The sequence below is a fragment of the Vombatus ursinus genome, unplaced genomic scaffold, assembly GCF_900497805.2.
Source record: "Vombatus ursinus unplaced genomic scaffold, bare-nosed wombat genome assembly UNPS02014778.1, whole genome shotgun sequence".
NCBI lineage: Eukaryota > Metazoa > Chordata > Mammalia > Diprotodontia > Vombatidae > Vombatus > Vombatus ursinus.
Genome location: NW_020954556.1, coordinates 20779245 through 20804295, shown reverse-complemented (window position 1 = coordinate 20804295; position 25051 = coordinate 20779245). Strand labels below are relative to the sequence as shown.

The 25051-nt window shown below is 32.9% G+C and overlaps 1 protein-coding gene across 3 annotated transcripts in view; it reads right to left on the bottom strand.

The window, feature by feature from the left end:
* The window catches only part of ROCK2 (Rho associated coiled-coil containing protein kinase 2), a 164575-nt gene that overhangs the window by 7564 nt on the left and 131960 nt on the right, over positions 1–25051 (bottom strand). For 2 of the 3 annotated variants that reach the window (XM_027865498.1, XM_027865500.1), the window contains exons 11-31: positions 23715–23806; positions 23537–23585; positions 22890–23025; positions 22669–22760; positions 21633–21879; positions 21108–21214; positions 19741–19900; positions 16069–16229; positions 15283–15467; positions 13796–13865; positions 12249–12352; positions 11883–12069; positions 10538–10631; positions 10350–10444; positions 9222–9401; positions 8611–8785; positions 6031–6101; positions 4613–4701; positions 3966–4044; positions 2889–3150; positions 1742–1955 (exon numbers count right to left, since the gene is read on the bottom strand). In XM_027865498.1, the coding sequence (XP_027721299.1) occupies positions 1742–1955; positions 2889–3150; positions 3966–4044; positions 4613–4701; positions 6031–6101; positions 8611–8785; positions 9222–9401; positions 10350–10444; positions 10538–10631; positions 11883–12069; positions 12249–12352; positions 13796–13865; positions 15283–15467; positions 16069–16229; positions 19741–19900; positions 21108–21214; positions 21633–21879; positions 22669–22760; positions 22890–23025; positions 23537–23585; positions 23715–23806 (2849 nt within the window). The remainder of the gene's footprint in view (positions 1–1741; positions 1956–2888; positions 3151–3965; positions 4045–4612; positions 4702–6030; positions 6102–8610; positions 8786–9221; positions 9402–10349; positions 10445–10537; positions 10632–11882; positions 12070–12248; positions 12353–13795; positions 13866–15282; positions 15468–16068; positions 16230–19740; positions 19901–21107; positions 21215–21632; positions 21880–22668; positions 22761–22889; positions 23026–23536; positions 23586–23714; positions 23807–25051) is intronic. The other variant, XM_027865499.1, reaches the window with a different exon arrangement.

Genomic DNA, 25051 nt, shown 5'->3' with positions numbered 1-25051 from the left:
CTTGATCACTAAATACCCTCAAAACTATGTCAATGTCAGCATGCATCTCTTCTGTGGATAGTTTGCTTAGTCTAACTGCTTTTCCCATTTTCATTTTCTTCAGCACTATTTCCAGTTCCTCTGTAAGCACATCTGGGAATGTAATATTAGGGTCTAAACATGATAGTTCATCATACTTGATAGTAAAAAGTTTGTTACAAAAATTTCTCCTAACATTTTCCACGTATTTTTCTGTTATCCTACTTCCTAAGTTAAATACTTTTGACAATACTTTGCTTAGTTGAATCTCCACCAAACTTTCTTTAAACTGATTTCCCCTACCCTGAACTGCTTCTTGTTGTTTCATTAGGAAATATCATTCATAACTTTGCACCATTTTTCTTCATAATATCTTGACAGATGAATTTATATTCTAAACCACTATTGACTCTGGATGCCATCTCTGTCCACTTCACAAGTAAGCCAAGAGTTTGATGCCTAAGATAACTTGTCTCTTTGTTATGACAACTGCTTCTACTGATTCTAATAAATTAATCCTTTTACTTAGACATATCGGAGTGAGATTACCTACAAATATAACTGTGAATTAAAGTGATAAAGACTCAGATGTTATAAAGAATAAAAACAATAGTACATAAATTTTATAAAATTCAAAATAACTTTTTTTAAAGAATTAAAGAATTTTAAATGAAAGATCTTTATATTTTGAGAAATTTTCACCAGCTTTCTATTACTTTTATGGGTGAGTTTTGATGGTTAGTTTTAATCTACATGCAGCATTTTATAAAAAGATCCCTATTACTTACTGTTAGGACAAAATGTACAAAAAAAAGTCAATGAAGAATAATTCGAAGGGGAGGGCCAGAACTAAAAAAAAAAAAAATTAATAAAAATTTAAAATATTACATAGCTTCTGCAGGTTTTTTCTTCCAAAGAAGCATTCATAAATTAATGAACCCCAAAAGAGTACTATATAGCAAGAAAAAAAGCACAGTTCATGTTGACACAATGATTCAATTCTAAACGCTGCTGCCACTGGAAACTCTGTTGAGACAAAACTTCTCACTGTCCTCAAAAGTTACATGTAATATCAGGTTATTCTTGTGTACTATTGTTTATTTGGTAGCCTCAACACATTAATCCACATAATAAAGATCTATGTTCTATTATATTTAAATCAGGAACTCTGTTGTGTAATCTGTATATGAACATGACATCAGATTGATGAACTGGTTCCTTTGCTCCAGATAGTTCCTCTATTTATGATAAATAGGAAGAACACTCTAGCTTACTCAGTGATAACAGCTGATACTTATGTAGTACTTTAGAGTTTACAAAGTATTTTTATATACATGATCTAAGTTGATCATTATGTCACTGAATATTAAGTGGATCCTGTTTTCTAAGAACAGTCAACAGTATTTATAAATTCTGTCTTCAACAATTTTAACGTCACATTATAAGAATTGAATGGAAAACCCCACTTGTGTTCACATTTTCTACCATACAAATATATTTAAATACATGACTGCAATTTGTTAAATAAGCATGTTCATACAAGTCAATGTATGTGATGTAAGGCTGACAAGTTTCTAGGATTTGACATTCAAGGTTTCACAGAATTCTGAACACAAGAAGAAAAATGGGATGTGATAGGATAATTTTAATAATGGTATTGTATAAAATTCCATTAAGTCATTTGAGAAAGTTAGTTTGGATGTGGTTGGGTTTTTTAATTTACCTTGGTTTGCTTGGAGGAAGCTGCCGACTTGGCCGTCTTATAGACTGGTTGGGCTGCACCTTCATAGAAGTTCTAGGAGATGAACGAGCGAAAGGATCTGGAGCTGGGGGCTTTTTGGGTATTTTTTTTACCAACCGACTGACCCACTTCTGCTGGTCCTCTGTAGAATTAGCTAATAACAGCAGATTCTTTGCCGACGAAATGTCGTAGTATACTAAAATGAAATATTTCAAACAATATTTGAGTATTTTTAATCGTGAATGGTACATGCCTCTTCCACATCCCTAGATTTATTCTAACAATCTAATGGGTGGCTTCTCTACTGTCTTCTTCTTAAAGTATGTTTCGTACTACTGCCATGAAAGTCTTTTTAATGCATAAGTCTGATCATGTTATTCCATTAACTAAAAAACTATTAACCTCCCACCCCCCCTTTTGTTTTAACCAACTGCTGGGCACAGCTAAAGTTCCTTTCCTTGGTATTTAAGGCCCCTCCTCCCTCTACCCCCCCACCCCACCCCCTCATCCCCTTACATGATAGGCAGTACAATACCTTTTCATTACTTACCCTCTTCTTTGTACCGCTCCCCCACAACCCAATCCCTGCCCCCAGCCATGTTCTTTATGCTCTAGTCAAACTCATTTTCTGCATTCCCCTCTCCTTAAATGCACTATGAGCTCCAGTCTTCATGACTTTCTTTCTTTGTGCTAGTGCCTATCTCTGGAAACTTTCCTTCTACTTCCTGCTGAATTTCTAACAGTGTAACTATAAACTTGAATGGCACAACCTTTGGGAAGCCTTCCCTGATTCTCTTGGTTAGCAATAGCTTTCACTCTGGGGGTCACATAACACTGTTGTGTAGCTCTCTAATACACTTTGCATGCAATATAGTGTAGTACTGTTATTTTGAATGTCTCATCACCTTACTAGTCTCTAAGCTCTAGGAGGGAGTACCTAACTTTTTATCTCCCTCAAAGCCTAAAATACCATTCTAAAGATTCACTATAATAAATATTCAGTGAATGGATGTTTCTGTTTTTCCACATTCTCATTAAAAACCTATCAATGAGATATATCTAATTTCTATAGAACACAATTTGTTCCTTAGAGATAGCTAGTGCAAGCACATTTAGTTTCACTATTTACCTTTGCAAGGTGCTATGATTTCCTCCTTTTTGTCCATGTGGTCTTTATGGCACTTGATATGGCAGCGGCGGCACTCAAGAGCAGGGGGAGGTTTAAACATGTGCCAAAGTGGCTTCATACACGCCTCACAGTTAGTTGGGAAATGATAAAGAGTGGGAATAAATTCATGTCCTTTGTGGCAAATGCAGTTTGACTTCTCCCCAACTGGTTCCACGGGAAATTCTTGTTCTTTTTTGCTTTCGCCTTCATTAGCATACAGGATCTAGATATATTGAAAGAGAACCACATATCATTTCCAGATAAAAGCTACCCATTTGATAAAAAAGCCACATTTGGACAAGCCAAGTAAAAATTATATCAACATAAAGTATGGAATAAGAAATTACAATTTGAAGTCAAAACATGTAATTTTGTCACATCACAATAAATATTACTTGGAGGAAAGATCATTAGATTTTTATCAATCTTCATTTGGTTCAAACCTCAATAAAAGAAAATCAAAGTCTTGATACTTCAGCAGCTCCCTGTTTTTCCCTTGTCTTTCTTTTGGGATTTTTAAAAAAACTATGTTTTAGAAATTTCAACAGAAGATGAGAGAATAGAGGTATATTTCAAGCAAAGCCTCTAAATAGCTCACTATTCCACTTACAAAAATTTTTAAGTTTTGGGGAAATGATGATCAATAAACATTTACTGGTGCTACTTGTTTCATTCTTAAAAGTTACTGTAATTATGCTCTTACTTGGGTTTACAAATGGAAATGTTAGGTAAAAATAAATCTAATGATAAAAAAACCTGACAACTGAACAAGTAATATTCTTAAAAGAGGTAAGAAACACTAAGTTCACAGCAAAGAGTATGTCTTGAAATTCCAAACTCTCATTAGAAATGAAGAAGAAAAAATAATTTTAAAATCTGTTGTCAATGAGTAACAGATTCTAGTATGTCTGAAGGACCTGAAAACATCTCTGAAGACTGCTCACAAATTCTCTAAGTAGGAAGCAAAAAAAAGCAAAGACAGTGAAAAGTTTGATTACAGGCATCACATCTTACATGGCAAAAAAGGTCACATGTTACCTGGAAAATCCTTGGAATCTCTTTGGAATCAGCTCTATAAACATCTGTCTGTGTGACTGGCCGGACATGGAACAACTTGCTGTAAGAGATGTTAAGTAAAGGAATAAAATATCAGAAAAGGATAAAATTATGTCAGTTATTATTTCAAGAGACATATTACATTAACTTCATACACAATACAAGACTAGAATACATAGTACTTCACATAATTTAAACACCACTGATTGAGACTTTTATAAATTCTTCTTCCAGATTCTAAATTTCTACACTTTACTTGGTAATTCACAGTTTAGCTCCAAATACAATACATTCTTTAAAAGCTCAAAATAAAGATGAATCTTAAAATAAACAATTAAAAAAACACAACTAAATAAAGCCTAATAGATTAATAAATGAAATAAGTTAAATACATGAATAAAACCTTATACCATATACTATCACTTGTTTAAATAATGTCCCCAAGGTATACAAAAAAACAACAATGGTTACATTCTACAGTGTATAATACCACATTCCCAAATGTGATGCTGGCATCAGTTTGTTCAATGAATAGGAAAATATATATCAACTACTCAAAAAAACCCCATCTTAATTTAATATGTAAAGAAAATTTATATTTACTAACCATCCTGTGTTAAAATACTTACTCTATATCTAACACCATGTAAGGATTAGACTGTTCTTTATCTTGTTCACTATCATAGAAAAGAATCTTCTTGCTGCTTACAATCACATACTGTTAAGGGAAAAATAGCTGAATATTAAGGTTCATGTTATTAAAGCCTTTGTTTCAATTACTCTTTTTTTGCAAGCATATAAAATTCTTGTACAGCAATAAAAATCAATGCTAGCACACAAAATAAAATGGAATTAACAGGATGTACTGAGGGGACTTTAGTAAAAATGTTATTATTTAAAGCAATAGTTGATGATTTTTACTTGAAATGCTTTTCAAAAGGACATCATCTCATAGTATGATAGAGATCCTTCTAAAATAAGATGGGGTTCTAAAGTAGAATATACTGAAACTAGCATAAGAATAAAGGGAATGCTTGATAATCCTCAGATACGCTTTCTTTAAATGAATCTTAAAATAAATCGACTAAACAGCACTGCGTGTTTTTGTTTTTTTTGCTTTTTGGTGAGGCAATTGGAGTTAAGTGATTTGCCCAGGGTCACACAGCTAGTAAGTATCAAGTGTCTGAAGCCAAATTTGAACTCAGGTTCTCCTGACTTCAAGGCCGGAGCTCTATCTACTGTGCCACCTAGCTGCTCCCTAATAGCACTGTTTCTTGAGCACTAAAGTTAATTCAAGGCTATCGAATTTATCAATGATATTACATAATCAAATAATCAGAACCTATAAACATGTCATAATCAAATCTAGTAGTGGTAAATAATAGGATGGGGAAGAAATAATCTAAACTTAACCTTTTGCTAACATTTTATTTCCTCGTTCTTCCAAAAAAATAATAAATAAAACAAAATTGAAATTCAAACTCTCATTAGACATGAAAAAGACAAAACAGTTTTAAAATCTGTTGCCAATGAGTAACAGATTCTAGTATGTCTGAAGACCTAAGAACATCTCTGAAGATGGCTCACAAACTCTCTAAGTAGGAAGCAGAAAAAGCAAAGACAGTGAAAAGTTTGATCACAGGCATGGTATGTCCTGAGGAGGATGTGGCAAAAAAGGCCACGTTTTCAAGTAAAAGACCATCTAAGTGTCATACGGAAGATTTTGTTCAATGATCTAATCTAAAAGGATTTAAGCTAATTTGGCATGCTCAATGACTGTGGTCCCTTTCTCAGACACTGTACAATCCCATTTGCTACAACCCTGTTTTGCAATCAACACAAATATTTTTTTCTGATTAGCAGCTAATATATGAAGTTTCTTACACATCTATATAAGTACTATGGACCAGATTTCTCACTTCCAAGATCTGGACCAAAAACCCATAGCTAAAGCAAAATCCAAAGATTATGTAAAATGTGCAATAGTCCAATAAACTATTTCTGGGAAAATAATGCTACAGCTTCTAACCATATAGTACTAAATTACCTTTTTAACCCATCCAAACTTCTTAGTGTTGTTTCGTACAGGCAACGAAAGCCATCCCTCTAATCTTGATTCTGCAAACAAGTAAAGGAATTATAATTGAAATAACAAATATTTTCTCAGTTTTGTTGGTACATGATCTTCATCTAGATATTATGGAGCAATACTAATCTGTTCCTCAATGTTTATCATTACAGTTATCTAAGTCCACAAATCCTATAGTTCTTTTACTCAGGCAAAATGCCCCATTGATAGGACTTGTATAAAACACACATTTATGATCTTGAAAAGGCAGTAGCAAACTAGTAACTCTAGTTGTATTTCGATAGCACATCTCCTTAAGAAATACCTATCATGTTGGAAATATTTCACTTTAATTGTAATAGAAATTTCCTTTAAAGACAATGCACTTTTAAAAATAGAAACATTTATGAGCAAAAAGGTACAAACATTGTACTTTTAGAAAGTTTACATGAAAATTAAAAAAGGAAGTTACAAATTACAAATCAAATGCTGCTATAACATAGGACAAAAATCTCACTATAAATCAAGTTGATAAACTTATTTTAAGTAATACTTAATAACTAACAAAATTCCAGTTCAATAGCAGAACTTAGATAATTTCTTGTAATTTACTGGATTTGGTCTGTATTTCCAAAAGTGCCATTCATAATCTTTTTTTCTTAAATGGGAAATGACAATAGTATAGAGATTTCATAGAATATGCCGCCAGATGCAGTTCTAAAAGGAAATACTATCATAAAAATCAAGATATAGTTTTAATTCTCTGATATTATTTAGACTTGGTCACTTAATGAGACAAAGAGGTTGCCTCACCAGATAACCTTATGATTCCAGAATTTAATGTAAGATTAATAATATCTCACTTTAAATCAAAGCTGGTACCTTAAAATGACATTTTCTTATGTTTTACCCTGATTATCTTAATTAGGGAAGAGGACCTAAAAATACACAACCTATTATGAGAAAATGAAAGAATAAATATGTTTCACTGCAGCTATTTCACTTTATAGTCTTCATTTAAAATGACCAAAAATTGAACTCTCACAGCTATGACTACTATATAGTTTTGTACTCAATCACACACTGCCGCCTTGGATTAAAAAAAAAAAATATATATATATATATATATACACACACATACATACACATATATGTATGTATATTTATTATGTGTTTATGCAATCCTCCACTCAAGTCCTGCTTCAATGTCTTACTTACCTTGTGGAGATTCTAGGTTCATGAAGATTATAACACTAAAGTATGAACTTCAGGGGTATGAGCTTCAGAAGTCCTACCTAGCAATCTGGAAAGGTTTCTAGTACAGCCTAGTGATGGAATGTGTGTCTTTTATCTAAAGACTCATACATCTATGTTGAGAAAGGCTGATGACCAGAGGATTAAAGTCATTAGGTGAGAAATGTTTTTCTTTAGCAGAGCAACTCATAAAACTACCTACCAAGGCACATGATCCGTATGTGTGGATAGAATATACCTTTAACTATGGAACCTTAAAATACTAAAATGTTGATCTCCCCACTGAGATTGTAAGCTCTTTTAGGACACAGATTACATATTAATTCTTTCATATTCTTCATAGTATCCAGTCCCACTATGCTGAGGGTGTAAGTACTGAATATACTTATTATGTGCTTTTGTTGTTTTATATCTTTAAATCATGATCAAACTTTAACATTCACATTCATTTGCCTGAAAATAGCTCACAGCAGAGAAATCCTAGGAGCTTTGAAGCCATGCCAGTTTCCCACTTCTCTTGCATAATTAATATAATCCAGTTTCCGCACTATAATAAGTTTGCAAACTAATTGAGTTTTAAAATCTATTATATAATCAATGGGTTAGAAAAATATTTAGATAACAATTCTCTGTCCATGTGGCATTTTCACTAGGTCTAATGAAAGTCATAAGAGTTAGTGGATATAGCAATAAAATGTTAGGAAAACTTTTCAAAAGGAATGATGTTAGAAGAGGGAGGAAAACAATCCATGAGTGAAATGGTTTTCAGGATGTCACCTGCACTATCAGGTTCCGAAGAAATGGGTGTACAAGATAAGGATTCTTCCTCTGAGTCAGAATCAGAGTCGAGAAGCATGTGAGAACTGGAAGGCTTAGTAGCAATATTGAGAGAGGTAGAAGAACGTTGATAGGTGAAAGACATGGACTCCATAGTACGTGACTGAGTGATATGGACTAAATACCCAACATAAAAGAATGGAAAAGTGGAAAAAAAAAAAGTTAACAGAAAAATTAGACATAGAACGGCTTTTAAAAATTAGTTATTACATTATATGATGAGCTACTAAAACAAATGTGAAAGTAAATTAGTTTTCTTTTTTAAAGCATTATGAGAAGTAAAAAAAAATTAAAAGATGAAGAATGTTAAAACCAAGATACATGTTTTCCCACATATACATATTTACTGGCATTTACACCTATATGAAAGAAAAAATCTGTCATAGGCCTTGAGATAATCAATTACACGATTTTGATTCTGGGCCAGAAACCTTTTTATAAAAATAATTAAAAGTGCTGAAAACAAACCTGTACCTGGGAACCCATCATCTGCCTCAGCTTCCCCTGGTCCACTGCCTATACTGGAACTATCCAGACCAATGTGTAAGGCCTGGAGCTGTGATCGAAGCTGTTCAATGTCACTATCTTTACTGTCCAGAGTCATTTGCAGTTCAATTCGAATTTGGCTTTCTTCAGCTATTTGCTGTAAAATAAAAAATATTTTTTGCTTAAAGTTAAACTTAGTAGATGGTGGCTCCACAGGAGATGAGGCTGGCGACTCTGCACAGCTCTCCTTCACTTAAATCCAAATCGCATGCATGTCAGGCATCTCCTCCCTGATGTCATGGTTCTCTTTGAGAACAATGGACAAACAACAAGATAATGCCTGCAGCACACAGGTTAAGTGACTTGGCCAGTGTCTTAGAGTAAACGGAGAGGGGGAAAGGAATATTTGAACTTAGTATTCTATTCACTATGATTCACTGCCTCTAGGTGTATATATGTAACTCATCAAATTAGTCTACTTATTCTTCAAGTAACATTTTTCTGAAACAAGCTAGTAATGAAAAATAAAATACATAAAAATTTCTAAAGTGCCATTCAAGCACCAAAAAAGTTTACAAAAAAAGGATTCTTACAGCTTGCATTTCATTCAATTCTTTTTGATATTTGATCATCTGTTGAGTTAACTTTTCACGTTCTGATTTAAGTTCCATATGTAGTTTTCTGTTCTCTTTCTCTTTCCTCCTCACATCTGTGTCAGCACCACGCCGGAGAGGTTCTTTTCGATTCATAATCTCAGCCAATTTATTCACAGCCTAGAAGAAACAAAAAATAAAACTGTTTACTGCCTGTTGTTTTCCCTACATCCCATCATTTGCCATGTTGCAAATACCTGTAACCACATAATAGACCACAAAATACTATCTACAGCTTTTTAATAGATGCCCCTGTTCTTCGGTCACTTTAAGTACAGGAACTTGTAAGTATCAATCACATTCATTAATTCTCCATTACCTCCCAACCAAAACCCTATTGCTGTCCCTTAGAGTTTTCTAAGAGTTCTAGAGTTTACTGTTTGAAGACAGGACTGGTTCCATTTGCCTTCTTGCCTCTTTCAATTCTTACATCTCAAATAGTTCTACAACAGAAAAATCTCCATTTTCCTTCATGAAAGAGGAAGTTTTGTTGGAAACTCATTAGCACTATCAACTTGAGAGCATGTAGAATGGCCAATAACCTAAGTGAGCTAAGTTTGACTACGTAAACTGAGTCATTCAACAACTGAACTGCCCTGAAGCAAGTCACTTGATGTCTCAAGACTGGTTTTCTCCACTATGAAATGAAGATGAAGATTGAGATGATCTCTAAAGTTCCAGTTTTAAATCTTCTGTGAAAAACACTTTCTTTGAAATACAAAGACAATTCCCCCACGCCGGCTAAAGTCATTATAGAAAAAGTTAAATCTGAGTTTGCAATAAAAAACTTAGATATGGGGAAGAGGATAGCAACAAATTAAATACAGCTATGTCATAAACAGCATATTGGAAATAACCTCTACACCAAACTGAGCCTTTATTAATTAAAAACTTATAAAAATAAAAATTAGGAATAGAACCTTCATCTCCCACAAAAAAAAATTTTCAGAACTTTATGCTTGAATGAAGCCAATTTATAATGGACCTATAATGCAGAATATAAATATAAAAAATTAACATAAAATGGACAAACACCCAGAATATATTTATATTTTCTATTACACTTACCTGAGTTTTTAGTGTTCTCTCATTTAATAGTTGTTTCTCAAATTGTGTTTTAATAACTGATATATTTGTTTCTTCATCTTTCAACTTTGCCATTTCTGTAATTTAAAAAAAAATGCAGTTTGCTTATAAAAATAAAACAAACCCTTAAGCAGATTAAAATATATCTTTTATTTTTAGTCAATACATACGCTCTTGGACTTCCTTGACTTTATTATTCAGTTCTTCTTTCTCATTTGCCAGATTAGCCACATCACTAGTTAGTGTCCTATTAGCCTCCTCAAGCTAGGAAATGAAAAGAAAAATAAAGCAAAATTCCTTAAGCTCTGGTTAACTGTTTAAAAACTTTTAGTTTGTCACTTCCCTCCTTTCCTGCCTTTGGTGTTACCTTCTGGAAATGCATTTTCAGCCCTCATTGGTCTGTTTCCACTGAAAATGCTACTACCCAAATGATTTCTTTTTCTTATTAATATGCATGTTACAAGCTAAAGAAGATTCACCCAGATCTAAGAATTATACAGGTTTTGGAAATGAAATCATGTGACTTCTGACTTCAAGTAAGCTTCTTGGAGGGGGGGGAAGACAGCAGCCACATGAGTTAGATCATTTTCTCAGATCTCAGAAGCACTTTGAAAAAAATATAAGTATTGAGAACCATAATCCTCAACCTCGTGGGTACCAAATAAAAATTCTGACTTTATCTTTTAAGTCTAGCACTATTCAGATTGTATGTATAAAATTTCTCCTGCTTGTAATTATTCGCTTTTTTTCATACATTTTCTTAAAATATTTTATGGGGTCACAAAAAATTAGACACAACTGAAAGTGACTAAAGAAACAACAAAAATGTTTTACTCCTTAATCTTCTATTCTCCATCTATGCTTCTTCCTTATATCTTTAATAAATATGAGATATCAAAGCCCCTCTCTTTTATGAAATTCAATGTCAAATACATTGTCAATGATAACGTGACTTAGCAACAATAACATTAAAAAAACAAATTGGCGTATATATGGAAATGTTTCCACTTTGTAGCAAGTAGTGCAAGGGCAATAAATGAACATTATTCAGAAGAATTTGATAGATTAGGTTCTAAACTTCACTGAACATTAACAAAAATAGCTACTTTGCTTTAATAAAATAATTTATTTTTATTTTCATTCTGGTAATACCAAAGCCCTAAGAAAGGATGAAGGAAAAAAAAAATTTTGATTTACCTATAAGGTGGTTCAGTTTTACTTGGTTTTTTCTAACATTCTCACCTTAGTACAGCTAGCTTAAGGGTTCTTTTCAAAAGGTGCTTAAAAAAAAATAAACATAGAAATCTCTCTACTTCATAAGGATAATATGCCTCACTTACATAGTACTTTGTGATTTACACAGTGCTTCCCTCCATGTTTTTACTAAGAGTTAAATAAGTTCAAGATTTTAATACTAGTATTTGCTTAGAATAGTAAAATTTCTCTGGAAAAGATTTATCATAGAATAATACAAATTTTACTGAATTAAAATTGTAAAAGAGATAATTTACTTACAGATGCTATTGTAGCATCTTTTTCTGCAAGTTCTTGTTTGTGTCGAGCCATCATCTCTTTAATTTCCAGTTCTTTCATGATCTTCTCTTTTTCCAAATCAGAGTACTGTTCTTCAGCAATAGAACGGGCTAGCTGCTCTGAATCAGCTTTTGTCAAGGTGATCTCAAGTTGTGCAGCCAGGGAGTCCCTGTATTTTTACAGATAAAGCAATTTAGTACAAACATTTCTGTTGCTTCTGACTAGCACAGTGCCTGGCACATAGTAGGTGTGTATTAAATGCTCGCTAAGTGACTGTGAATTCAGCTTTGGCTTAGTTTTCTTTTGTGCTGCAACTTGTCTTGTTGGAAAACAGAATTTAATCCTCACCTCTCATCCTGTAATTCCTGGCTCTTCTGCTGCATTTCTTTGCAAAGCTTGGTCTTCTCTTGACATTCTTCTTTAAGCTCTCGAACTTGTGTTTTATAGAGAGTCTGAATTTCAAAATATAAGAACAAAATGTAAAAAACCATCATTACTGTCACAAAGAATGGGACTTAGACTACTGGTTTTAGGATGACTCAAGATGTCCTTGTTCTCCTTGTGGCAAAAAAAAAAAAATAAAAAAAATAAAAAGGCTAACAGTATCCTTTCTAGGGACCTAGAAATGGTCTACAGAGCCATGATTTAGCAAATTGTCCCTCAGGAGATACCTATGTCACATAGGCCAAAGATCATAGCAAAAAACTTTTCATGGATAAAAAGACCATTTTATATTTATTTTATGTTTATATTTCTGGGTACTTGACTGAGAATGGAAGGTGATCAGTGAATGTAGTTAGATGGGTCTTGTCTAATGGAGATATTCTGAAGTACTAAAAAGTAGAATTAGTAACAATGGGTGAAAGTTGCAGGGGCAGATTGTGGCTTCAGATTAGGAAAAATTTTGTAACATTAAAACTGTCTAAAAGTAAAATAGGTAGACTCTGGAATCACTGGGTTCCCTATAACTTGAAAGTCTTGAAGTGAAGACTAGATGACTACTTGTTATAAAGGAATTCTTGTTCAAGTATGGGTTGGATTGACTTTTGAATTTCTTTCCAACTGTAAAATACTATGTTTTTATGATTTCTGAATTAAATACTTATTCAAATAAAAAGTCAATGTACATATAAAGCATTTCATTGATCTTTATTTCCTAAAGAAGTAACTTCAAACAATGAATAGTTACAAGGTCTTAAAAACTGGGAGATGCTTTTAAACTTACCTAGTCCTATATGAAATTTTCATTAGTTTTATCCCCTTACTAAAGATCAATTGTTTGATTTTATTACGATTCACTAAGCTTGAGATGTGACTACATCTGAATGTCTCAGGGAAGTTTCAAAGAGGTCTCTACTAGAGAGACAAGTATGTTAGGGAAGGTCATACCATGAAGAGGAAAGACCAAGAATTTTGCTAGTTAGTGGTATATTTGTACCACAGATACTTTTATTTATAATACAAAAACAGATAGAAAAATTACATACCACCAATTAACTTTTCTTGTTAAATATCCATTCCCTCATTATAAAAACAAACTTTTCATACTCTACAAAAATATCATTACTGGCCCATTATTAATAGGATATGTGCCTACAGCTCTTCAATACCTTTCTACCAAGTAACTGATATTATAAACTTTTTCATAAAAAAAAAACAACTTTCAATAACTACATTACTCCTATGTTAATGATAGTGATTTCCCCACCTTAACTTGTAGGATAATAAGCTACATAAAATAAAATTTTGGTCTGGTAAAAAAGTTTTTAACTTAAATCTACGGGAATGACTTATTCTATAGGTATCAACTGTATCCTCTAGTTTCATAGAAAAGAATAAAAAGTCCTACCAACCAAAAATGAGATAGCTTTGCAATGAAAGTATTTGGTACCTACTGAGAAATATTGTTCTGCTTCGAGCTGATCTTGGAGCTCTTTCATTTGTCCATCTGCATCTTGTCGTTCTCTATTAGAACATTAATTCATAAATTCAGGTTATCTATATTCAATAACACTTATACCCACAACACATAGCAATACGGTCACAGGAGAGATTATCTAATTCAGCTCTCTCATTTTAGAAGGAAAACAGATCTAGAGAGGTGAAATGAATTGACTTAGGCCCCATAATTAATTCGTGGTAGTATCTCATAGGAGGCCAATAATGCAAAAGATAAATTACAATCTAATAATTTAGTTTTAACCATCTAAATGAGAAGCTAGAAGAAAATGATGCAGTCATTCATCAACTCTCATTCTGACGAATTAGTGGGGAGCCTAACATTATACAGAGTTCCAGTTCTGCTACTCAATAGCCAGGTGACTTTAGAGAAGCCTTAGTTCAGCTTGTCCCTCCACAGCCTGGCAATTCTACCTTCAGAGGCAGTGTGAGGTGGTAGACGACTAGCAAGCTGTTGGTTAGGAGATATATGTTCAAGTCCTACTTTGAGGCCATGTTTAACCACTCGCTTCTTAGTGCCTCAGGTAACTTTTTAAGATTCTAAGTTGCAGAGAAGGTGCATATTTGCATTGGCAAAAGACATTCCTAACCAAAAACTTACTACACTGATAAAATCCAAAGTCTATTAAAAAACACACCATAATACTTGTACTACATATACCTGAAAGGGTCGTAAGTAATAAAACTTCATAAATCTTAAAGCACTAAATTAATGAAAAGCAATGACACCTCCTAAGTGTAATTTAGATGAACATGCACTGATTTTTTCTCTATTATATTTTAAAATGTTATGTGTGCTTTTGCATTACTTTTTGGTGGGGGGGGGGGGGATGGAGACTTGCCCAAGGTCACACAGCTGGGAAATGTCAAGTCTCAGACCGGATTTGAACTCAGGTCCTGCTGAATCCAATGCCAGTGCTCTATCCACTGTACCCCTAGTTGCCCCTTTTTGTATTACTTTTAAAACCTAAAGAAATAGACTGATTGAACTATTGCCAATGACTAGAGGAAAAAAATCACTAATTTCTTTCAAATGAAACTGACAAACTACCTTAATTGTTCTGTTATTTTAGTAAAAATTACTGAAAAAATACTTATCTTTATTTTGAAAATAAAAATCTACTAGAGCTGGCCAATCACTGTTGAGTCAAATGGAGTTAAACTGGTTATATTATCCCCAATTATAGTACACAGAAAATTCTTAGGAAACTAGGTTCTAAATTTCTATTCATTTCTGTGAAACCTATATAAAATAGGATTTTCAAACTTGTTCCATTTAAATTCTCTGTATAAAGTATTCTACAATCATGAAAATCCTCCTTCTCACTTGCTCTACTGGTGCAAGAATATCCTGTATTTTAAGGATAATCCATGAATGGAAAATTGAGCACTGGTTACTTAAGGGGTGCCAAAATTTACTTACTTCCGAAGTTCGATATTTTGCTTTTCCAGACTCATTTTGATTTCCATGAGATGATTATTTTCTTGTTTCATTTGTTTTTCAGACATTTTCAGTGTGTTGACTTGTTGTGTCTGCATCTTCAGGTCATTTTGTGTGAGGCAGCGCTTTTGAGTTTCTTGCTCTATTTTTAAGGTCAAGTTCCTGACCTAAAAAACACATTTTTCCCACCTTGGTATATTAGATAAATATAAATTAAGTTCCTTGCTAAATAAAGATGACACATGACAAAGAACAGAGATTTTCCTCTTAGATAGTTTTTAACTAGATATTTAATGTTAAAATTATTTTTATATTTCTGAGAATTCTGGGGAAAAAAGTTTTTCTCCCAAAATGAAAGATCTTACAGTCAATTATTGATTTAAAAGGAAACTGGAAACGATAATGACTAGCAGATAAGCAACATTTAAAGAGACCTTCAAGGCTTATAACACACTTTCTTTATAGTAATCCCATTAGGTAAGTAGCATATTATCTTATTGACTCTGCAAACAGGAAACAAGCCAGGAAAAGAAAAGTGACTTGCTTGAAGCCAGAGAACTACTAAGTGACAGAGGCAAGACGTAAACCTAGGTCTTCTGACCCACTTGCTTTCCATTCTACCATGTAGCTTCTCAACATACAGAAGCATTTAAGATGTACAGTATTATACCACAATATACTATCAATTTATAAAGCATATACAATCAGAGGGATTATTTCAAATCTATAAATAAATTTAACACTGATCTTTATAAAATTCCTTCTTACATCCTCATTTAGTTTGTCCTTCTGTTTCAAGAGTTCGTTGACTTTCTGTTGGGACTGTTTGAGGTCGCAGTCTAACATTGAACATCTTTTTTCAGCTTCCAACAGAAGGTTTTCCACCTTTTGTTTTAAAGTTCTTTCCTCTACGAGTTTCTTCTCCATTTCTATCGGAGTATGGGAAGGGAGAGGAATGGAAAAAAATTGTTACAATACTGAATTAATGTGAGCAAAATGGAAGGATGTCAAATAGAATCTAAAAGAAAAAAAGGCTAAACCTCCCTAATTCACTTAGGCTTGCACTGCAGGGGGCTGTTGACAGGCCTGAGCTCTCATCTGTTCTGTTTCTGACTGGAGTTGGTTCTCCTCTCTCTAGCCAACCCTGCTCCTGATGGCCACTATCAAGTGCAGACTCCCGAATGCCTTATTAGATCATTGTAGTTCAGAACTCTCAGATTTCAGAAATCTGCCAGTTTGATCCTCCTTGTAGCACAGATCACACACATGTAGCACCATACTCAGCAGAGAGATTTTACTTTAATTTTACACAAAATTTTACATAAAGGCAATAGTCTAAAAACTATTAATTTCCACTTTTCAAAAGGTATTCTTATCTGGCTATTCAATTTCCAAATATTTAAAATTTTCCTTGACTTTCTAGTTCATACAATCAGAAATCATAAAAGTTTTGGTTTATTCTAATAATCATTCAATTCTGTAGGAACAAGCAACTAAGAATTCTGTTTGTCTAAGGCTACAGTTTTATAAGATGATTTAAACAACTCTTTAAACACAGGTTTCCAACATTCTAACATCCCTAATTGCTAGAAAAAAAGAATAGGTTATTTGTTGGTAGCTCCCAACTCCCCCCCCTTTTGGTCTTAAAGCACCCCTATGCTTGTTATACAATTTCTATTACCTACTTTTACAGAGAGCTCTTTCCTACTACTCAAAAAATATTTTAACATAAAAATCTTTTATGGCTTGCACAGAAGTCAGAAGCAACATAAATGAGGTCATATTTTGATGTTTATTTTTTTTTGGTGAGGAAATTGGTGTTCAGTGACTTGCCCAGTCACACAGCTAGTGAGTGTTATGTGTCTGAGGTCACATTTGAACACAAGTCCTTCTGACTCCAGGGCCGGTGCTTTATCCACTGCACCACCTAGCTGCCCCCTCTTGAGGTTTATCTTGACTATAACTTGTCTGCCCTCATAACCACATTGATCCTTTATGTATGATATAACATGAAACATGAGATTGCTGGAAGACTACCTTAAACAAGATAGTTCCTACTTAGTAAAATTACATGTAGTATTAGAGGAAGGAACTGTATTCATCTGATTCATGATTCAAGCCAAAATGAAGGCAGATTAAGTTGTGTTTCTCTAGACTGAGCTTCATTCTACTCTAGATATGTACATAGAAATCCACACCTATCACTTGCATTATTCTTGAGAAAACTTCATCTTCATCTAAACATGACAATGCAGAAGTTTGCTTCATCACCTTCTCCTGAGCCACAGCAGGGATATATAGGTTATATTAGTTAGAAATTTCTTCAATTATCATGCCTAGCTGGTACTTAGGATAGGCATGGCTACTTCTTCTGTGGACAGCAACATTTACATTCTTTTGCACTAGATATTTTATAATAAAATACAATATTAAAGTCAAAATGGTGATGTATATAAGTCAGTCCACCTCTCATTTCTGAATACCCAGGTTTTAAACCAGCTTTAAATGGAAATTATCTTTGGTAATACACACAGAAGACATTGTGTTTTCAAACCCTAATGTTGCACTTTAATATGAAATACCATAACTGCACATATGATAATGAAAGAGGAAGGATTATCCACACTCATTCTAAAAATGTTTTCTCAATGCTCTCGTTTTTGCCTTCAAAATGTTGGCTTTAATTAATATACTGGGGTTTGCTTGCTATCTTTTCTTGATCAGAGGTCTTAATAAAGAAGTTAATTTTGTCTGGTATTCAGCACTGAATGAAAGTTGTTCTGTAACTAAATCTGGTGGAAATCTTTGTCATGCCAGAATTTAAATTATAAAGTGAGATCTGGTATACTAGATGGGCTTGTTATTTTTAATCTTTCTCTTATATAATTCTGGAATCTTATGGCTCAATATTTTTCAATGATCCTAATAAAACGCCAAACTATTCTAAATGAAAATGAACTATATTCAGTTCCTCTTCCTAATACTGATTATGGGAACTACAAAGTAACATAGTTTCAATGATAATTTGAAAAGGCTTAGTTTGTAGATCCATCCGGTATTAATTTTGCCTGTGAATATTTGTCTTCGATTAACCAATGACTCTTCTAAATTTCTCCAATGTGTCTCCTTAATCCCTTATTCTCAAGATCCTCTTAAAATCTCAGTCACCATCCCTTATTTATTTGTCAATCCTTTAGGTGTTTTTTTTTTCTAAACCAACATTTAATTTTTATACAACAGCATCCCCAGATGCAGTAAAATAGTAGGGAGAAATCACTATATTTGAACTTAATATCTTTTGATAGATTGAATTACAACATCCAAATATAATCACACCAATTACCCAAATGAAGAAAAAATGTGGAACTATCACTCCAAAATACACCCTTAACTAGAGCAAGTTAAATAATTATTTAAATATATATTTATAATTCAACAAATATCAGAATTTCAGATACCCAAATCCTTGTCCAAAAGCACAAGGATACACAACACAAAACTATTCCTACTCAACAATAATTCACAAGTGTTTTTATCTAGATCTAGGATTTCATTATTGTAAGGAGCTTCAGGTGAGGAAATTTCCTCTACCCAACACAGATCAGAAATTATTTTTGCAATTTATATTCTTAGTAGCTGGGAGGGGAAGAGAGAGAAGATAATACATTATAAACAAACTCCACTATGTCATTTGGCCATTTGGCCAAAATACAATGGCTGGCAATGAACTAAACTAGTGCTTACACTTCAGTAGCATTAATTCTCCTAAGCAAGAATAGCCACATCAACACCTTATGGTAATTATATACATGCATAAATATGGTTTCTATGGAACAAAATATACCATGCAACTTTGTTTCATCTCATATTGTGTTTCCTAAGGCCCAATTAGATGCAATAGCAAAGTATATTTACTGAACTACTGTGCTATAGGAAGAGGCTATGATGGGCACATTGAACACTACTAAGAATAAACAAACATTTGAATCGCAATGCTAGGAGGAAACTCCAGAAGTTATTGAACTGACTCTAATATCAGAGTAAGAATCCTAAATAAAAACAGTATGGCTCATAATAACTTTAAGAAAAATAAGTAAACAGTAAATAATATAATACCTTCATTCTGCCAAAAGAGAATTACCAATGAGAATATAAAGTATATAGGTTTATGGTCTAGCAATTCACATTCTGTAAAAACTTAAACTCTCTTTAAGAGCTAAAGATCTAAATGTTTTTGTTTTTTAAGTTATTAATACACATTTTTAAAAAGAAAAAAGCTGTTGTAAATAGATTTTTTTCAGCATAAAAACTTTTAGTAGATTATTATAAAATACAGAAATATTTTCAGATCACAAAACTTGATTTTTTCTTTTCTTTTCAGGAGGGGAAGTAGGGGGGAGAGAGGCGAAGTTGGAAGGCATCCTGGAGTAAAATACATACCTTTCATAGCTTCAGACTTGGCCTCCTCAATAGATTCATATATCTTATTCTTATCTGCTAACCGTGCTTTTGTAGCTTTATGCTCTGCTTCTTCCTGTTCCAAGCTCTGCTGTATAACTTTCAGTTTGTATGTCATATCTATTTCCATGTTACTTTTTTCCTGTTAAAGAACATTTCAAATGAACATTCTAAATGAAAAATTAATGGGAAGGGGAAAGGGAAGAGAATAAGCATTTATTAAGTGCCTACAATGTGCCAGGCACTGTATGAAGTACTTTACAAATATCTTACTTGAGATAATCATCTCATTCAAGGTAATTCATGGACCTACAGTTTACAAACAGGTTTTTTGAAGCAGGGTATTTTTTTTTAAAGTAAGATAAAAGTGAGCTAGATTTAATGCAGAACAAAATATAAGTTTAACTATCCAATTCCTATATATCACGGGTATGACTTAGTGCTTTGTCATGTTTCATCGCTTCAAACAATGAATAACAATTCCACCCCAATAACACCTTACATCATAGAGTGGTTAACAGTTTTCAGAGTGTTTCCATAAAAATTATCTTATCTGATCTCCTAACTGCACTGTGAAGTAAGAAGGATAATTATTATGATCTCCATGTTGCAAATGATAAAATTAAGGCCCAGAGAGGTTAAGTGAACTATCCAAACAAAACAGTGGCATAGTCAGAAGCACTAGGATCTCTCTTAAGAGATCTTAAGCACTCTTTTCACTGAATCAGAATGTTACTTTAAAGGATAATTTGTAAATGATGAGAAAAGTTATAAATCCAGATGTTATATTTCCTTTAACTTACAAAAATACCCTCCAAAGAGGTCTACTTTCACTACTTCTGTGTAAGTCACAGGATCGAGGTACAAATGCTGGCTCTGGTACTTCACTTTTGTGACTGTGGGCAAGTTACCTAACCTAAGTCTCAGCTTTCACCTGTACAAAATAAAGGGAAAACTCAAGAGTCCCTTCCAACTTTAAACCCCATAACCTAAACATGATAAGTGTTTCAAGTTTTTGCATAGGGTCCTCTCATCAAATAAAGATTATCCCTTAAAACATCTTCATTTTCCATTCCCTGTGAAATTCTCTATTTTGGGAGGATTCTAATAACTGTAAAGACTACCTGAGCAATATGATTATTACAAGAGACACATCAACCATCCATTTGCCCAACTGAATTATCATGTAACACAATCAGCTACTTGTTTCCCTGTACTTTGGACAAATATCCTCCACTTTCATCTTCTTTACTACATTCTTATAAAAAATGTCCACAATCTCATCCATCTCAAACCTTAGAAGATTCCATGAAATATAAAATTTGTTCTATTTTAAAACCATTACCTACCTTTTCTAAATCTGTAAATCTCTCCTGTAGTTGTCTCTTCTCTAACTCCATTTTTGCTAATGAAATTTTACCATTTTTAATATCTTCTTCCAAACCAGATATTCTACCTAAAAAGGAAAAATTACTTACTTAAATAAATGATCCCATGAGGTAATATTCAACCAAGTAGCAAGTTTGAGAATATGAAATATATTATACTTAAATTTTATTATTTTAAAAACTTATATGTGTGTCTATGTGCACTTACAGAATATGAATTTTGAAACTTTATGAATAGAGCTCTTGATTGAACTAGGTAGCCCCATAACTCATTAAAAATACTTCAAACTACTGAAGAATTAAATTTTCCTTCTGGAGTATCTTGAATAAGTCACACATTCTAAATTTTAGATTCGATGCAACAGCCATTAAAGAAAAAATTACTTTAAAAACTGGCCAAAAAAGATTTATTATCTAAAACTATCAATAAAACTTGAGTCACTACACTTAATTCAATATGCCTCAATCTTTACACCATAACAATACCTTGTAAATCATTAATCATCTCTGATCCATGGGTTCTATCTCTCCTTTCAGATTCTAGAGCTGACTGAAGATTGATGAAGTCCTTTTCAAGTTTCAGTTTAGCATTTTCTAGCATGCAATTTTTGTCTTGTAGCTCCCTATTATTAGATTCCAGCTGCTGAATTTGTTTTGAACTTTCTGTCTGGTTTTTCCGTAACCTGGCCGCAGTATCAGACTCGGTTCGCAGCAAAGCATTGACTTCATCCAACTATTGATTCATAAAACAAAAACAAACACATCATTTCCATTGCAAAAAAAAAAAAAAAAAAAAGGACCTAAATTAAAAGAAAAAAAATTGGAAAACATTTGATAGGAATTTTTAAAAGGCATGTAAAATAAATATCTAAGCTTATATCAAGGACTTGGAATTTTATTTAGAATAGGTACAGCTCCTATCCAGGAAGATGAAAATTCCAACACAGCTTGGTAGACAATATTTGTGAGTTACTATGGCTGAAAAACTCATTATGTTGGCATCTTGAAATCAATCTTGTGATAAATATTTCTAAACTCATTTAGACTGCTCCTATGACAATAGACATATATAATCTAACATTAGGCCCACACTTATCAAAACAGCCTAAGTTCCTGATCTTTAGTCGCTTTCTACTTCAATCTACCATATAAATCACCAGTGAAGTGATCTTATCTTGATCATAACACTTAATAGAGCACAAACTTCCATTTCCTATAAGATAAATCACATACTCTTTAGCCTACCCATTAAAGCTATTTATAAAAATTCTGGCAACAGCTTAACTCCCAGCCATATGTTAAAACTAGACTTATTTTCAGTTCCCAAAATATCTCTCAAATTTATTATGCTGTATAATGGTTATTTTTATACATGGTCCATCTCTTCAAGCAGACTTTAACATCTTTGAAGGCAAGGACCATGTTACTCATCTCTATATCTTCCAGGGCACAGGACAATATCTTACATAAGTATCAATACATTCTAATTTAATATCATTACCATGAATTCAGCATAGCTTACTTGTCTCTGGAGCTGACTGACTTTTTCATTAGATATTTGAGAGTTTTGATTTCTTTTTTTCAAATCTTCAAGCTGATCTTTCAAGCTGTTAACTGAAATAAAAAGGCATTTCAATGGGAAAGTTTAACATACCACTTTAAATGTTTACCGACGGCAGAGGAATATTAAAGTGAACTTAATTTTTAAAAATCATTTCACATTTAATAAGCTATATCACAAACCATCATTTTCTAGATTCCGTTTTTTGTCTGCTTCATGTTCTGCTTTCCGCTGGTACTCTGTATTTTTGTGTTGAAGAAGAGCTTTCTCTCTCTCTAATTGTCTTAATGTAGATTCTACATTCTTTCTTGAGGTAACCTGAAATTATCATAAAGCTTTTGTCAAAGAAACTAACTCTATAAAAACTTTAATGCATTTGTTAATAGTTACAGATATAACTAAATGACAAAGGCTATAACATCTTATTTACTACAAAAGACATTTTATTACAACTTATTTTACTATTACTTAACTATTATTAATATCTGTCTAATAAGCTCACATAACATTATGAAATTAAGAAGATATTGCTTTGGGACTATAGCCTAATACACTATATTATCAACAGAATACCATTATAACTATCAATTACATTTCACATAATTAGTAAATTCTAGTAATTAGTAAATTAGTCAATGAAAGGCTAATATAACATGGATATTCTATAATGTGAATTGGTCCTGTCTCACAAATAAGTACTACTAAGACATTAATCACTATATCCCATAATATATGATACAACTCTACTAATACACTTTTATTACAGGCGAATAAGGGGAAAATATTTTAAAGGAACACATTTTTAAAAGTCAGTTTGATAAAGATTTACCTCTTCTTCTAGTTCTTTTGTTATCTTCTCTAGTCGAGTGCTAACCAATCTAAAGAATTTAAAAAGAAGTAAGAATAAAATGATAAAGACTGAGTAACATTTCTTATGTTTATATCATCATTTTAAAATAACTCTCTTGTCCACAAAAATTCAAAGTTTAGTTATTTAAAAAACATACTTGCACTTCTGGTCCAGGTCCTCTTTGGCTTGTGTCTCATTTTTGAGGTGTTCCTCTAGTAAGTATAGTTTTTTTTGAATCTGTACAGATTGCTAGGAAACAAAGTAAAGTATAATTTCTATTTTATTAAAAAAAATTTTTTTTTAGGCAATTGGAGTTAAGTGACTTGCCCAGGGTCACACAGCTAGTAAGTGTCAAGTGTTTTGGTCTGAGGCCGGATTTGAACTCAGGTCCTCCTGACTTCAGGGCCGGTGCTCTAACCATTGTGACATCTAGCTGCCCCAAAAGCATAATTTCTAGCCATACAAAAAAGTAAAAGGGATGTGATAAATTAAACTAAAACAATGATTAATCTTTAAGGTAAAATACAAGACTATCATTTATATTAAAATTCTCTTACAAAAACTATCTTTAAAACAAAACATTTTCTAAAGATTATTCTTAATGACACTTTTCAAAACGATATATATTGTATCAGTTCTAATACAGGCTACATTTAAAAAAAAAATCTGAACTTGAAAAGCTGAGCTACAGCCTCTTGTGGTGGTAGGGAAATGACAGTAAAATAAAGCATTATGCTACTATTCAGTGTGGAGGGAGTGGGAGGAGGGACGACAGATAATAAAGGTGTGTAAATAAGTAAATGTAAAATTTTTTTGAAGAATATTTTATTTATTTTTTAAAGAAAGGGTTGGAATTTTATGTGAATAACTACAAATCATATGTTATATATTCCATCTCTCACCAACTGCTCTACTTGGACTCTAGTAACATCATGACTCCTCTAGGATAAATTCATTACCAGAAATCTCTTCATGAAGATTGCTACTGAACACCAACTCAAGTACCTCAGCTGCCTTTTTCCTCTAATTAGAGGGCTGAAGGGTGAGCAAAAAACTCCTCTCAAGGCCTCCCCTTATAAAAGGCTCAGAATTTCCAACCAATTCATTTTCCAACAGCTGCTCTTGCAGGGTTTCACTCCTGAACATCATGCCCCTCATCACACCTTCAGCTTCCTACTATATTATTGTTTTGCCCCCATTAGATTGCAAGCTCCTTGAGAACAGGGACTGTCTTTCTCTTATTTATATTCCCCAGTGCTTAAGCATAGTGCCTGACACAAAGTAGGCACTTAATAAGTGCTTACTGACTATTGAACATATAGCTATTAAAGTCTTCAGACAAATAAAAACAACAACAAAAAAATACCCTTATATACCCTTAGCATTTATCTAAAAGAGATCTCATTGTTTAGTTATTATGTACTCATTTTTCATTTGTGTCCAAATTTTTAATCCCTTTTGGGGTTTTCTTGACAAAGATACTGGAGTCGTTCC